At 34.1% G+C, this 14,595-nt stretch overlaps 2 protein-coding genes across 2 annotated transcripts; both read right to left on the minus strand.

Annotated features, from left to right (window-relative positions):
- Positions 1 to 1,119: 1,119 nt before the first annotated feature.
- On the minus strand, positions 1,120 to 11,191 carry LOC139429752 (uncharacterized). The gene is made up of 2 exons (XM_071195806.1): positions 11,107 to 11,191; positions 1,120 to 4,261 (listed from the first exon to the last, which is right to left on the minus strand). Coding segments are annotated over exons 1-2 (1,947 nt in total). The 5' UTR covers positions 11,109 to 11,191; the 3' UTR covers positions 1,120 to 2,316.
- A 1,013-nt stretch (positions 11,192 to 12,204) lies between these two features.
- LOC111419302 (meiotic recombination protein DMC1/LIM15 homolog) lies at positions 12,205 to 14,258 on the minus strand. The gene is made up of 3 exons (XM_023052075.2): positions 13,829 to 14,258; positions 13,559 to 13,726; positions 12,205 to 12,930 (listed from the first exon to the last, which is right to left on the minus strand). The coding sequence occupies exons 1-3, from the start codon at positions 14,194 to 14,196 to the stop codon at positions 12,390 to 12,392; spliced, it is 1,077 nt and encodes a 358-aa protein (XP_022907843.2). The 5' UTR covers positions 14,197 to 14,258; the 3' UTR covers positions 12,205 to 12,389.
- Positions 14,259 to 14,595: the final 337 nt, after the last annotated feature.

Raw genomic sequence — 14,595 nt, forward strand, 5'->3', positions numbered from 1 at the left:
ATGTTTAATCGGTTTAGAGCTTATCAAAAAGAAATGGTAATAATTGGGTTCAATTTTTTTATGGATCTAGTCTTTATGGTCCAATATTAAGGTTTTATGTTTAAAAAATATTTCCCCATCGCCTTTAGTTTTTGAGTTATGATTGAGTTAATTTTCGAAAATCAACAATTTTGACATTTAATCATATAATGGTGTCCACTCGAAGGGTGGACCACTTTTTGATGTTGCCAAGAACTGAGTACATCTCGTCAAGGTAGAGCAGAGTTTTCTTTGCAAAGACACCTACTGCAGTCTCATCCCATCTATCGCAAAAAGCTCGATGGGAGATGGAGTTGCTCAGCTTTGATGCTGTATTAAAAGTTAGAAGTACAAACGGTTCAGGGGAGACCGGTGACTTTTTAGCCGCCCATTTCGCCAACCTGTCCGCATGATCGTGTCCCTTATTTCCGATATGTCCTGTCAGCCACTTTATTGTGACGTTGTTATAAACGTTAGCCTCCTCACTTCACTAACGATAATGTAGTTCGATGCCTACTAACCGCCAGCATAGCCTGTCTGCTATTAGTGCAGATTATAACGTTTCTGCCAACTTTTTTGGAATAGATGGTCATATTTTCTGCTATATCTATAGCAGTTATTTCAGCCTGAGCAGTCGTGCAGTACGACCCTAGCGAAGTGGAAAGGTGCAGCTTATTTAGTTCTACTCAGTTTAGTTTTCCCTCCAAAGCCATCAGGTCAATCGGAACGGTATTCGTACTAGATGTGGCTCTGAACCAGACATGGTACTATCACCAGCGTTCAACAATGCTTGTTTTAGCCTGATCTGTTTGCATATGCATTTGTTACCACCCCCGAGCGTGAGGTGGTAAGAGGCCCCCGAGTATATTCTCGGAGAAGGGTATTCTCCTCGGGTCCACTCTTTATAGGAGCCTCGTAACGTGGTTAAGTGTGTCAAAAGACAATGGGGAAAGGATCAAGCGGCGGATGTCAATAAACAAAATACAAAAGATCAATAAAAACTTTGAATTAATTAATGAGATACTTTAATTTAATTTCTTTTAAACGCAAATAAAATAAACAAAAAAAAAAAAAACAGTAATTATTTCTATCTCGTACTCACATAATGGTTTTTGGGTTGATTGACACCTTTTTCTTCTCTACTTTCTTCTCTTATTTTTCTCTTTTAATTTCTTTTAGTCTTTTTCCACTTTTCATTCCCACACTTTACCCATGCCTCTACTCTAACTCTCGACCACACTCTCTCTAACTTCTCCTGTCTGCCTGCTCTTTTCGCGAGTCCCTCATCCGTTGTCCCCACTCCCAAAATATTTCTGTACTTCCCCGAATTAAATATAGATATCTTTTCTGACTTGTTACATTACTCCCCCCTTTAATTAAGATGTTGGTTACGCATTACCAACAACTTATTTAAAAAGAAAACAGAAATATTTTGTATAATCCAAGTGTCAATCAACAATTTTATCAAAAATCCAATACATAATTAAACATCAAAGTAAACTTAACTCTATTACAAAAAGAAATTGAAATATTTTTTTTTTTTCTTATAAAGTACATATATGTTTATAAAACTAATGCCTTAAATACTCATCAACATGGTCATCAACATGTTATCAATACTCGTTTACGTTTTTACCCAAACAATATATCTATTCAAGATTTTTTTTTTTTCTTCATTGTAGAGCATCATCGTTACTATTAGTGTTAACTGGCTGTGTCAACTACAGTTGTAACTTAATTTTCGCTTTTCTTCATAACATATACATATATATTGTTTTGTTTGTTTTTTCTTTCTTTTCTTTACTTTTTAATATATATGTATTTTTTTCTTTCTTTCGAAGTTTTGTGGTAATTTTTTTTTTCTTTTCCTGTCTTTACTTTTTCTGTATCGTTTTCCATACGACATGCCCGATAACTAACAGCTTCATCCTTCGTAGTTGTTTTTTTTTTAATCCATTCTAAGGAAAGGAAGGCGTTTCCTTTTCATTTCCCAGCATTTTTTTTTTCTTTTTCGGAGAATTATTTTGATAAGATATATTGCGTTATTCAATATGCAAACCTTTGTTTAAATCAAAACTTTTCATTCATAAATTTAAAAAATTTTTAACAACTCAAAAAAAAAAAACTATTCGAAACTTATTACCTCCACATGGTGATGAGTATCAAACTTTCTTAACTTTCTCTTAATGAATTATTATTTTTTTTTTCCTTTTTCATAACAATAACTTCTTAACCTAATTACAGACAATAAGAGTGTCTTTGTGTTACAAACACGTAACGACATATTTAATCGAAAATTCATGGCGTCTCTTGTACAATATGGATTTCCGGATACATCACTTTACTGCTATGGGGTGCTGTAGGTTGAACAGAATGACCATCTTGTACTCGTGCAAAATCTTCCTGGTTCTCTGGATCTGATACTTTGTGATTATAACTTCGATGTAAAAACCATGAAGTTAAAGTCGTCCAAAAACTGGCAATAATCGAAAATCCGCATCCCAGAGCCTGGTATAAAACAAAACCATTTAAAATTACTGAACAAATATATTTTAGGATGATAAATGCTATGTATATTCCCATAAATCCTGACATAAAAATCCCAATATCGGTAAACCAACCCCAAGCATAACTTAGTGTCGACTTAGCGATTCGTTTAATTTCTTTTGAACTAAATAATTTTGTTGTGTCGTACTGGTTTGAATCATCAGTTCTACCTGCAACCCGATTGACTAAAAATGAGGTAATTGCATCACGCTCGGATCCAAACAGAAAATTATGTTGAATCTTATCAATTTCATTTTGAGTATACAATCCTCCACTTCCCAAATTTCGAATAGGACTAAATTTTATATTATTTTCATCGTTAATTTCTAAAGAAGCTGGAGAATTATACACTGTGGGATATGGACTAAATCCTACCCATCGGTTCTCTATGTAAAATAGTGAAGGAGCTACCGGAGAGCACATTATCTCTTCGGCATGCTCTTGCACTACATGTGTGATTGGAGCCATAAATAATGACTCATTGTTATTAACCAGTATCGGCAATTCATTATAGCATTTATCAACCCTTCGCACTTCTGCGATTTTTGGTTCACATTTAATGATGTATAAAACTTCCCCTAAAACCCTTCCCATATACCCCAGAGAAGTCTTGAAAATACTGGCAATAGCATTTGTATTTAAAGGTGCCATCAACAATCTATTTCTCAATACTTCTCTCTTTATTAAACATCTTCGATATACTGCTTGAACATGTAACTCTCTAAACAATAATTTTGACGAAATTTCAATATACATAAATTTTGAATTAACATATGTCAACAGATTTATATTATTGACGTCATGAGTTTTAGAATTTAAATGATAAAAAGCATTTTTAGATTTTGTTACTAGTAATCGAGGATGTTCGGTAACCCAAACCTCATAGTTACATACAATACCCTTCCTTAGTAGATTCAATGCAAAGATGTATTCGTCTTGCTCAACAACCAAATAATTTTCAACTGTATCCTGACTACTTACTGAAACTTCTGTTCCAATACCTTCATAAATAATTGAATATTGCCGTTTCTTACAAGCTCCTTGTTCTATTTCATCCCAAATAGTTTCACCTGCTTCAACATCCATACAGTATCCATCTACAAATGGACATGTAACTCCTCCCATCAATGATATTTCATTAGAATCCAAAGCGATAGTGGCATAATATTCTTTTAACATAAATGTAACAGCTGCAGTAACAACTACCCTAGACCATGTCTGACCATTTTCTGTATAAACTGTTCCTTCACAATCTCCGTTCATAGATAACTTCCCAGCAACGGTAATTGATGCAGATGTTGTGGCATTTACTTTTATATTAGAAATAACATTCCCTGAATATCCTATATAAGTACCAGTATTATGAAGTTTTCGACACTCATCTCGTCCAATTGGCCTGATGGTTTTCATCAACCCTTGGTGGACATCACTAACATGACTATTCATACCACAATATCTTATCAACCGTGTTACTTCTATAAGACAAGTTTTTACTTTTATTTTGGAATAGTCATTTTTCTGAATCACTCGGACATTTATTTTCTTCTCGGTGTAGTTTGTTTGCGGAGATGGACAGGGTGCCACATCGTGAAGCGACACTGCTGTAATGTTGGTAGATGGTCCCCGACAATCGTATACAATTAAACCCTTTATATACATCCCCGTAAAAATCAGTAGCCAACTAGTTAAATAGAACCTGAAAATATATATTTTATTAATGTATTCAAACAATTATACTCCTATAAATCTATAAATCCCAAGAAAACGTATTATATCTATGTATTAATATTCGAAGCCTTAACAATATACTATGTCTAGATAGATAAAACCTTATTAATAATAATCAATGAAAACAACCAACAAAATGTATACATAAAAATTATTAAATTCTTTTCGGTAATACCCATGGCAATTCTGGTACATCACCTCTACTTCTGGTAAGATATGAATGCCCAGTGTTTTCTTCTCTTTGAACCGTTGTATCATTCCCTGGTTCAGTTGTTTCGAGGTTAGTATCTTCTATATTTTCTTCTGGAACGTATTCCACTATACTCTGAGCTGTCTGTTCTTCTAACAGATCTTCCCCTCCGTCTTCGTTATTTTGGTCCGGAAATACTTTCCAATCATACCACATAGGTTCTTCTATATCAAAACTCAATTTGTTGTTCTCTAGGTCTTTAGTATCTGACTCTTTCTTTCTCTTTTCTTCAACATCTCCCTTATAGAGTTTTATACGATTCGAATGTACTAATTCGACTTTTGAACCATTAATTTCCTTTATTTTAAAGTTTACTGGACCTGTTTGTCCTATTATTCGGTATGGTCCTACCCATGGTTTACTTAACTTTAAATTTACTCCAGTTTTGATCCCTGGATTATATAATAATACTTTGTCACCTAGTTCCAGATTTTTCTCTTTAGCCCTTTTATTAAATTGAACTAATTGTTTATTTTTAGCTTTGACCTCATGACTTCTCACAAACTGATACGATTGATGTAATCGTTCCAGCAGTTCGGATACGTAATTGTCGTCATAATCATATCGATAACGATCTGGTTTGGTATAAAGTTCGTAGGGTAGATTCATATCCCTTCCGTGAAGTAAAAAGTATGGAGACTCTCCGGTAGTAGAATGTACGTTGTTTCGGTAAGCCATCATTACATATGGCAACCAATCGTCCCAATCTTTTTGTTTATCATCTACCACATGAGATAGTAAGTCCTTTAAAACTCGATGCATTCTCTCAATCATGCCATTCGTTTGTGGATGATATGGAGTAGTGCGAATCTTTTTGATTTGTAGTAATTTACATACTTCGTCCATTAATTTCGACATGAAATTTGTGCCTTGATCGGTAAGTAATACCTTTGGAGTCCCATGCCGCGTAATCACATGCACCACAAAAGCTTTCGCCACTGTCTCAGCCTTCTGATTTTGCAATGGGATCGCTTCGGTGTATCTCGTAAAATAATCTTGAACCGTGAGTATATATTTATTTCCATTGTAGGTGATCGGCAATGGTCCTACGATATCCATTGATACCCTTTCAAATGGTTCCTGTGCTGGCGTAAATAATTGTAATGGAGCTGGTTTTAAATGTGACGAACTTTTCCGTTTGTTACAGGCTAAACATTTGTCACAGTAGCTTTTTATATCGTCGCCCATATTTTTCCAATAGTACTTTTGCTTCACCTGAGACTTGGTTTTATCGACTCCAAAATGTCCAGCATACGGCAAGTCATGACATTGATACATAATTTCTTTTCTTAATTCCGTTGGTACTACTAATCTATGGTATCTTTCATTCTGTTGTTTTGTTTTATATAGTATCCCCTCTTCGTCAATAAAGAAATCTAAATACTTTGGATCGTTTTCAATTCTTGCAATAATAGTTTTAGCAAAACAATCCTCCTTCTGTTTATCTGCTATTGTTTTTATCTCTTCGGTGGTTAAAGAATTTACTCCTGCCTCTATTTGCACTCTGGATAACGCATCAGCGTTTCCGTGTAATCGTCCTGGTCGATGTGTTATTTCAAAGTCGTATTCTGCTAGCGTTAATGCCCATCGGGCTAAACGTGAGCTTGGATCTTTGATTGACAATAACCATTTTAATGGTCGATGATCTGTTATGATTTTAAAATGTTTTCCAAACAAATATACCCGATAATGTTTAACGCCCCATATCACCGCCAAGCATTCTCTTTCTGTAGTGGAGTAATTCATTTCTGCTTTTTGTAGTTGCCTACTGGCATATGCCACAGGTTTTTCATGTCCTCCAACTTTTTGACTTAGTATAGCTCCTATTGCTATTCCCGAAGCATCCGTGGTTAGATAAAAAGGTTGTGTGAAATCAGGATAGTGTAAAACAGGTTTATCACACAAAGATTTCCGAAGTAAAGTAAATGATTTTTCCTGTTCTTCTCCCCAAATAAAAGGTTGATCCTTTTTTGTTAATGCCGTTAAAGGTTTAGCAATTGCTGAATAACTTTCAATAAACCGCCTATAAAATCCTGCTAATCCTAAAAATGCCCGAATATCTTTTACAGTTTTTGGTTTAGGATAATTAAGTACAGCTTGAACTTTTTCTGCATCTGGTTTGATTCCTTCGTTTGAAATAACGTGACCCAAATATTTGGTTTCGGATAGTAAAAACTTGCATTTACTTGGTTTTAATCTCAAATTTGCCCTTCTAATTCTTTCAAACACTTCTTTCAGTCTGTTTAGATGTTCAATTATTTCGTTCCCACTGAATACTATAACGTCGTCTAAATAAACTAAACACTTACTCCCCGTTAATCCCGATAAATTGGTATTCATTAACCGTTGAAAGGTACTGGGCGCATTGACCAGACCAAATGGCATCTTTTTACAATGATAGTGCCCTTCTGGCGTACTAAATCCGGTTTTTTCTTGATCTTCTTCTTCTATTTCCACTTGCCAATACCCAGAAGCAAGGTCTAGTGTTGTAAATATGGTAGAACTTCCCAATCTATCTATTGTTTCGTTCAGGTTAGGTAACGGATAGAAATCCCTCTTAGTGACTGAATTTAACCCTCGGTAGTCAATACATACTCGAACTTCTTGTTTTCCATTATCAGACTTTTTCGGTACCATAACAACAGGTGCTGACCAAGGTGATTGCGACTCTTCAATCACTCCTTCGTCAAGCATTTTGCTTATTTCTTTATTTAAAATTTCCCTTTGACTATGTGGTACTCGGTATGGTGGTTTTGCAATTGGATGACAAGCCTCTGTAACAATTCTATGTTTCACGCCATTAGCAGTTCCCAATTTATTATTTCCAAATAAAAAGATATCTTTGTACTCAATTAACAATTTTAATAATAACCGTTTATCTTCACCTTTCAAATGATTTAAATCAAATAACTTTTGTATGTCATCCTCCGCGTTTTCAATTCCAGTATCTATTACACGAACTGAATAAGGGTTCACATCCCTATCCAATCCATTAAGATGATAAATTCTCACCCAAATATTTGATCCTTTAAATATCCATCTGATCATATTGATAACTCTGTCCCACTTTAACCCATCTAACCCACAAGCAATCTTTGGTAGGGCTAATTTATGAATATTATTTTTCTCACAAAATTCCCTTAATTTTCCCAAGGTATAAAACAAATCTTCGTAAGTTGGTTTATAAAAATATTTTCTTTTAGTAATAAGGTACAAAATATACCTTCCATCTCGTCTTAAATACAAAACATCTCTCACTTTTGGATTCTGTTTATTTAATTCTTTTATTCCCATAAATTTCTCTTTGACTTCAGCAGCGATTCCTGCTCCCATTTTCAAATCTTCACTCACACAATGTGCCAAGCTATAATCCCTCGGCGCATCAAATAAATTACCCTTATCTTCAAGAATATCCCAATTTTCTACAATATTTTTCGATATTTTCTCTTCGTATTCCCTGTAATTTCCATACATTTTCTCCCTTTTATGAGTAGTGCTATTTACACCATTTACATTTTCAAGTTGAGGTACCTCTTCCCAAATCCCAGCTGATGAATTCTCATCTCCTTTGTGTTCAATATCAATTTTATTTACGCGCGTAATAATTCCAACACTTGTTCCCTTATTCAACATTAATGGTTTCTCGGTGACGTTGATCAGGCGCACCGGAACCCGTTGATTTTTATTTACCCTTGTTACAACTCTTGCTGACATTGACCCATAAACACCCGTATCAATTGGTTCAATGATAACTTCTTCATCTTTTTCCCATTGGTTTTGTAAAGCTTCACAAACAACCTCACATCGTCCCGGAATTTCTAAAGCCTCCATCAACAGAGCCGAACAGGGACCAACTGTTCGTTCTGTATCACCAATCATCTTTGGTCCAGATGACGATGATCTCTCCGTGTCCTTTTCTTTCTCTCGATGATCCTTCGTTTGTGTTTGCATTACTCCAACCTTTTCCATATTTTCTTTATTCGCTATCTTTTGTTTATCGCCCCCATTTGACAAACCAAAACCCAATTCCGAAGATTTATCGGAAAATAATAGTTCTTCATTTTTCGATGTTAACACCTTAAATGGGAAACTTTTAGTTAAAACTGGAGAGGGAGTTTTCATAATTTGTGTTTGGCAGTTGCTTTTCTCGCTCATATTCATGTCATTTTGTAAACAGTTCCCATGCGCAGTAGAAGATTTTTGTCTTTTTGATGATGTCATGATCAATTTCAAGTGAATATGTCCTAACTTCAAAATTCCCTGATTATAATCAAGAATAGCTTGATTGCTAATTAGGAAGTCGCATCCGATTATCCCATCGGTTTCAATGGCAATATTTTTACAAATCACACAATTAATATTAAATTTCTTGTTTTTCACCCTAAAATCTAACAAAGAAAATCCTACTCCTTCTACTTCATTTCCCGTGATACCTTTTAAAGTTATATGTTGTTGCAAATCTAATTGGTAATTAATTTTTGTCCGGAGTAAACTCTCCTCCTTCAATAACGATACTGCTGAACCCGAATCAATCAAAAATGATAATTTTGTACACCCCATTGTTAAAAAAATTATGGATTTGTCTGCCTCTGAATTTATAGCACTGCTAACTGATTTTACTATTGCGTTTTTATTTGTAATCTGATCATTTACCCCTGGATTTAACATTTTCCCTCGGATTGGGGTACATACGAGGTGGCATTTAGGTTTAAATGACTGGTTCCCGTTCTTATAAAATTTTGTGTTTCATTTGGGTTGCGTGATTCATTTCTTATATTTCCATTTTGATGGTTAAACTGAGTATGGGATCGAGTAGTATGGTTACTCGTACCGGCTTGTCCCCTTGATTGGTTATTCTTTTTCCAACACTTAACTTCTACGTGACCCGTTTTTTTACAAAATCTACAAACAACCTCATTCCGACAATTCCCAGAAAAATGTCCCGGTTGATAACATTTGTAACACACATTATTTGATTTTTGATTATATTTAAAATCAGGTTTTGTTGAGTTAGATTCGAAAGGTTTAGAAAATGATGAATGATATGAAATGGATGGGCGATTCTTTTTATTGAATTGCTGTGGTTTAAAATTTGGTTTATTAAAACTAACCCGTGGTGCAGTTGAATGAGGCTGAGATTTAGAAACACCTTCTTGAGAGAAATTACAAGCATATTCAGAATAATAACTATGTGAACAGTAGTTAATTGTATTTTCCGTCATCATCTGGTTCAATTCTTCTTGACTCGCTATTTCTGCGGCTTTATCGAGTGTTAAATCACTCTCTCGCATCAGCAAAACTCCAATAATCTTAGAAATTTCCCGTTTTATTCCCATTCTAAATTGCGTCAATAGAATATTGTTATGTTTTTTAATTATACCCTCCCGTTCCGCCTGTGAAGCGTCAATTAAATCCTCTTCTAATACCTCCTGTCCAATTAATTTTAGTCGCGTGAGAAATTGACTGATAGTTTCGTTACGGCCCTGTATACATCTTGACAAAATTAGTTGAGCCTGACCTGGTATTTTCAATTTCGAAAATTTTGTAATAAATTTTTGTTTGAATTGCTTATATGTTATTTCATTTGTTGATAAATTTGATTCGCTTTTATAGTAACTGAATGCGTCTCCCGTTAGTCTACATCGCACGATTTTAATTAAGTCTTCGTCTCCAATGTTATCTAAACTTGCTCTCTGTTCTACTCGTTCAAAAAAATGTTTAACGTTCTCTTTACCAGTAAAATTTTCAATTGAATTTAAAATAGATGCTAATGATGGTTTAGGCATTTCAACTTTTACGATAGGTTTTTCATCTGTATTTGTAGCCATTATTTTGGTTTTTAGTTCGAATAAAACTTAAATAAAATGTAAGTATATGGTATTTGCAAAATAAAAATTTTATAAAGGGGTCCGTTATCAAGAGTAATTCGCAACTTGATGATTTCGCGATTTCTAAAGTGCGATACGCTGGAACAGCTCAGACCGTCTGGATCTCAGTTTATAATATGATAAATTTGTTTTAGCAAAAATACTACCTTTCTCTCTCTATCTCATTAAAAAAAAGATTTGAAGCTCTATTTTAACTCAAATGACCGACACAAAATAACAATGAAAATAATTTCGATTTTTACATAACCAAATCTATGTTGTTGGGATTAATTTTAATTTGAATAAAGGGGAATTTCTCATATTTTTACATACATCTCACCGTTAACACGTCTCCACCCGTCTTCAACACACATCCCACACCGCTTCAACACACATCCCACCGCTGCCACCAAATATGTTACCACCCCCGAGCGTGAGGTGGTAAGAGGCCCCCGAGTATATTCTCGGAGAAGGGTATTCTCCTCGGGTCCACTCTTTATAGGAGCCTCGTAACGTGGTTAAGTGTGTCAAAAGACAATGGGGAAAGGATCAAGCGGCGGATGTCAATAAACAAAATACAAAAGATCAATAAAAACTTTGAATTAATTAATGAGATACTTTAATTTAATTTCTTTTAAACGCAAATAAAATAAACAAAAAAAAAAAAAACAGTAATTATTTCTATCTCGTACTCACATAATGGTTTTTGGGTTGATTGACACCTTTTTCTTCTCTACTTTCTTCTCTTATTTTTCTCTTTTAATTTCTTTTAGTCTTTTTCCACTTTTCATTCCCACACTTTACCCATGCCTCTACTCTAACTCTCGACCACACTCTCTCTAACTTCTCCTGTCTGCCTGCTCTTTTCGCGAGTCCCTCATCCGTTGTCCCCACTCCCAAAATATTTCTGTACTTCCCCGAATTAAATATAGATATCTTTTCTGACTTGTTACACATTGTCTAAGTTAGTATTAATATTGTATCAATTACAGCGTTTTAGCTGCAAGCGATTTCAGCTTAATCAAGAAATTGATTCATTTCTGGTTTTGACGTCAGCCAAGATGACCTGCAGCCGAGGTGCTGCAGGAATTAATTTTAACGTATCGATCATATACAACCTCGGCTTAATCAGCCAAATTCATGCAATTCTAGAATAATCAGACGTAGTCATTGAGGTGTTCACCAGTTTTAGATCGATATGATAGTAACTGCAGCGCCCGGTTGCAAGCGATCTCGGTTTAGTCAGGCAAAATCTTACAATTTCTGTTCTGATTTTGCCAAGATGATGATATAGCAGAGATGTAATGTATGTTGATACGTATTAGGTGAATATGGAATTAATTGTAAAGTCTTGGCCGCAAGCGACCTCGGCTTAATCAATCAATTTCATACATTTCCACAACAATCAGACGAACTCATAGATATACCTCAGTTTAATCTATCAAAATCACACATTCTCTACCATAATTTTAGTCAAACTTATTTCAGTCAAAGGTGTTACAATGTATGTGGTTTCATTTAGTATGAGTGTTGCATCAATTGTAGATAGAGATGAGTGTTGTCTTCCTCTACAACTTCTTTGAATCATGACATTTCTTTCAACAACCTCCTGTTCCAATTCTTCGATATTTCCTTTTTCTACTAATACTTCATTTAATATCAGCAGGGTTTTCAGTGTTTTCTGCTTTATAACATTCTTTTCAAAATCTAACACACTGCTAAATAATATCTTGATGTATGAAGATGGCAGCACCAACTTTAAGATGTAGTCACTGTCACAACAAACTCAAAAAAAATGGAAATAAAAATAAACAATTTATTGTACAAACTTAATATTAACAGTATCGTACACTTCTCGTAATACAATCAACATCATATATTCATCTCAATTAAACATTTCTTCTTAACCATAAAAATTATTTAAAACATTTGCTGCTTACTACGCATATCAAAAAAAATAAAAATATACACATATTATTTCAGATGTTTATGTTTTTCTTGTGAGGTTCCACGTCATCAATCCCACCGGAGGTAATACGAAATCGCACTTCTGCTTCTTCCATGTCGGGACTATCAAAAACTCTTGCAATTCGAACAGATCCCTCAGCATTGCTAAGCGAAATTCTCGAGGTGGAAGCATGAGCAAGAATATTCCCTCCAGTTGGCTTAGTAGTAGCCAATTGATCTTTAGAAAAATTAGAACTGATCTGATTCGTAATCAAAACGGCAATATTAAACTCTTCGCTCATTTTTTGAAGTTTCGACATCATCTGGGCCAGCTTGTGTTGCCTTTCGAAAATTTCCGCGCGTCCACTATAATCAACTCGAAAAGTCGCCATAATTGAGTCGATAATCAATAGTTTGAAAACACCAGCCTCTTCGTGTAATTTTAAACTGACTTGATCTAATAACTCTGATTGATGCTCGGAATTGTATGCACGTGCGTACAAAATATTGTCTAAAACTGTTTCTTGGTTCAAATCGAATCGTTCGGCTATTGAACGTAATCGATTCGGGCGACTATAAAAAGTTAAGGAGAAATTTGATACCGAAGAGAGAAAGGGAAAAAATAAATTTGACTTACACCATTGTAATAAAGTTAAGCGCGTCTCGAGATTTCATGAGGAAAGTATTAACATAATAGTACAAAAAATTCTAAAATAGCCAAATACATTTTAAAACAGAAAATAAGGAAACACCAAGCTAAATAGAACATTATAATTGGAAACCACTCAATATTCAATACATAGTATGTATTGTACATACCACAAATCCGACGAAATTGAAAACACACAGGGAAATCTACTGGAATTAGTAGGGAGGTATGAAATCAACAATCACCCAAACTGACGTGTTTGAATTAGCAGGTAAATGAACAAGAGTGTCTAATAATAAATATCCTCTCTTCCTCGCTTTGGTTTCTTAAATACTGTCAACCTCAAACCCTGTCACATAAAAAATATTATAAGACTTATTTCCAAAAAACCCAAAGATGTATGAGGTACAACAATGGTTACAAGTTAAACTTTGCAATATTCTAGTTCCCTGGTTGTCCCTCCTAACTAAAACAAGCCTAACTTACGTTAACAAGAACTTTCATGAAAATAAAATATTTAAACAAAACATAAATTCGAATTTTAAAGGATACAAAGTATGTTCTGTGTCTATAAAAATAACTTTTCCACCAATATATCCATTAGGACCAGGCATTTGGGTTGTGACACATAATGTATGAGACAATTGAGTTTTTCCTGTACGAAATTCACCAAAAACTTCTGTTATAGACATAGCTTCTATACCACCTCCAATCAGTTTACTGAAAAAAAGATAAAAACTTTTTATTGAATCACTCTAGTTATAAAAATGCACCCCTCTTTTACTATTCTAAGAATTAATCCATATGATAAATTAAACTTACTCAAAAGCTATACTCCCTGTACTCAATTTAAAAACTTGTTTCCTTTGAAATGAAACTTCATTCGCGGTCATAAAACTATTGGAAACCGAAATTTTACAAACGACGCCCTTAATTTCTTTAATTTTCGCCTCATTAAACCCAGGAATTGTTAGTAATTTCTTCATAAGAGTCATTTGCATCCCTTTTATGGTATTTATTCCGTGTTGTTTTAATTTATCAATGTCTTCCTTTTTAACACCATGTTCCGCGAGCATTTCGATGTCTTGAAAGTATACATCCTCCTCTTCCTCTTCATTTTGCTCTATTACGGTGCTTACTTCCGTATTTTCGGCAACAACCTCAGGTAATTGTAGCACATTTTGGCTCATTTTGATGAGATTTTTATTTTATTTTTTGACAAAACAGAAATTTTGGTGCAAAACCTTCATAAACTATGTCAAATTTGAAACAAAAAACTTTTACACCGTGAAGTTAGTTATTAATGAAAAAAAATAAATTAATTTAATTAAAATAACTTAATTAATTAAGTTACATTTTCGTTATATCTTAATTAATGAAATTGTGTTAAAAATGTTTTAAAATTATAAAATGTTATAAATTAATTTTTGCATTGAAATATTTTTGTTAAACTAACAGTTGGCATCACTGATTCGTTTTGATTTATCAACGGCTTTTTTTTAGATAATTAAATCTTTTGACAGATAAATTATCAGTTAAAATATAAATTACCGGTTCGGTTATAATTAGGTTGTGAGTATAAATCGAAT

The sequence above is a fragment of the Onthophagus taurus genome, chromosome 1, assembly GCF_036711975.1.
Source record: "Onthophagus taurus isolate NC chromosome 1, IU_Otau_3.0, whole genome shotgun sequence".
Classification (NCBI taxonomy): domain Eukaryota; kingdom Metazoa; phylum Arthropoda; class Insecta; order Coleoptera; family Scarabaeidae; genus Onthophagus; species Onthophagus taurus.

What these genes read in the sequence shown, in the direction of transcription:
- LOC111419302 (XM_023052075.2), bottom strand. Translation starts at nt 14,196, where the DNA reads ATGAGCCAAAATGTGCTACAATTACCTGAGGTTGTTGCCGAAAATACG. An exon ending in ACAGGGAGTATAGCTTTTGA is followed by an intron (nt 13,727 to 13,828) that starts GTAAGTTTAATT and finishes TCTTTTTTTCAG; the next exon opens with TAAACTGATTGGAGGTGGTA. An exon ending in ATAGACACAGAACATACTTT is followed by an intron (nt 12,931 to 13,558) that starts GTATCCTTTAAA and finishes AACTTTTTATAG; the next exon opens with TCGCCCGAATCGATTACGTT.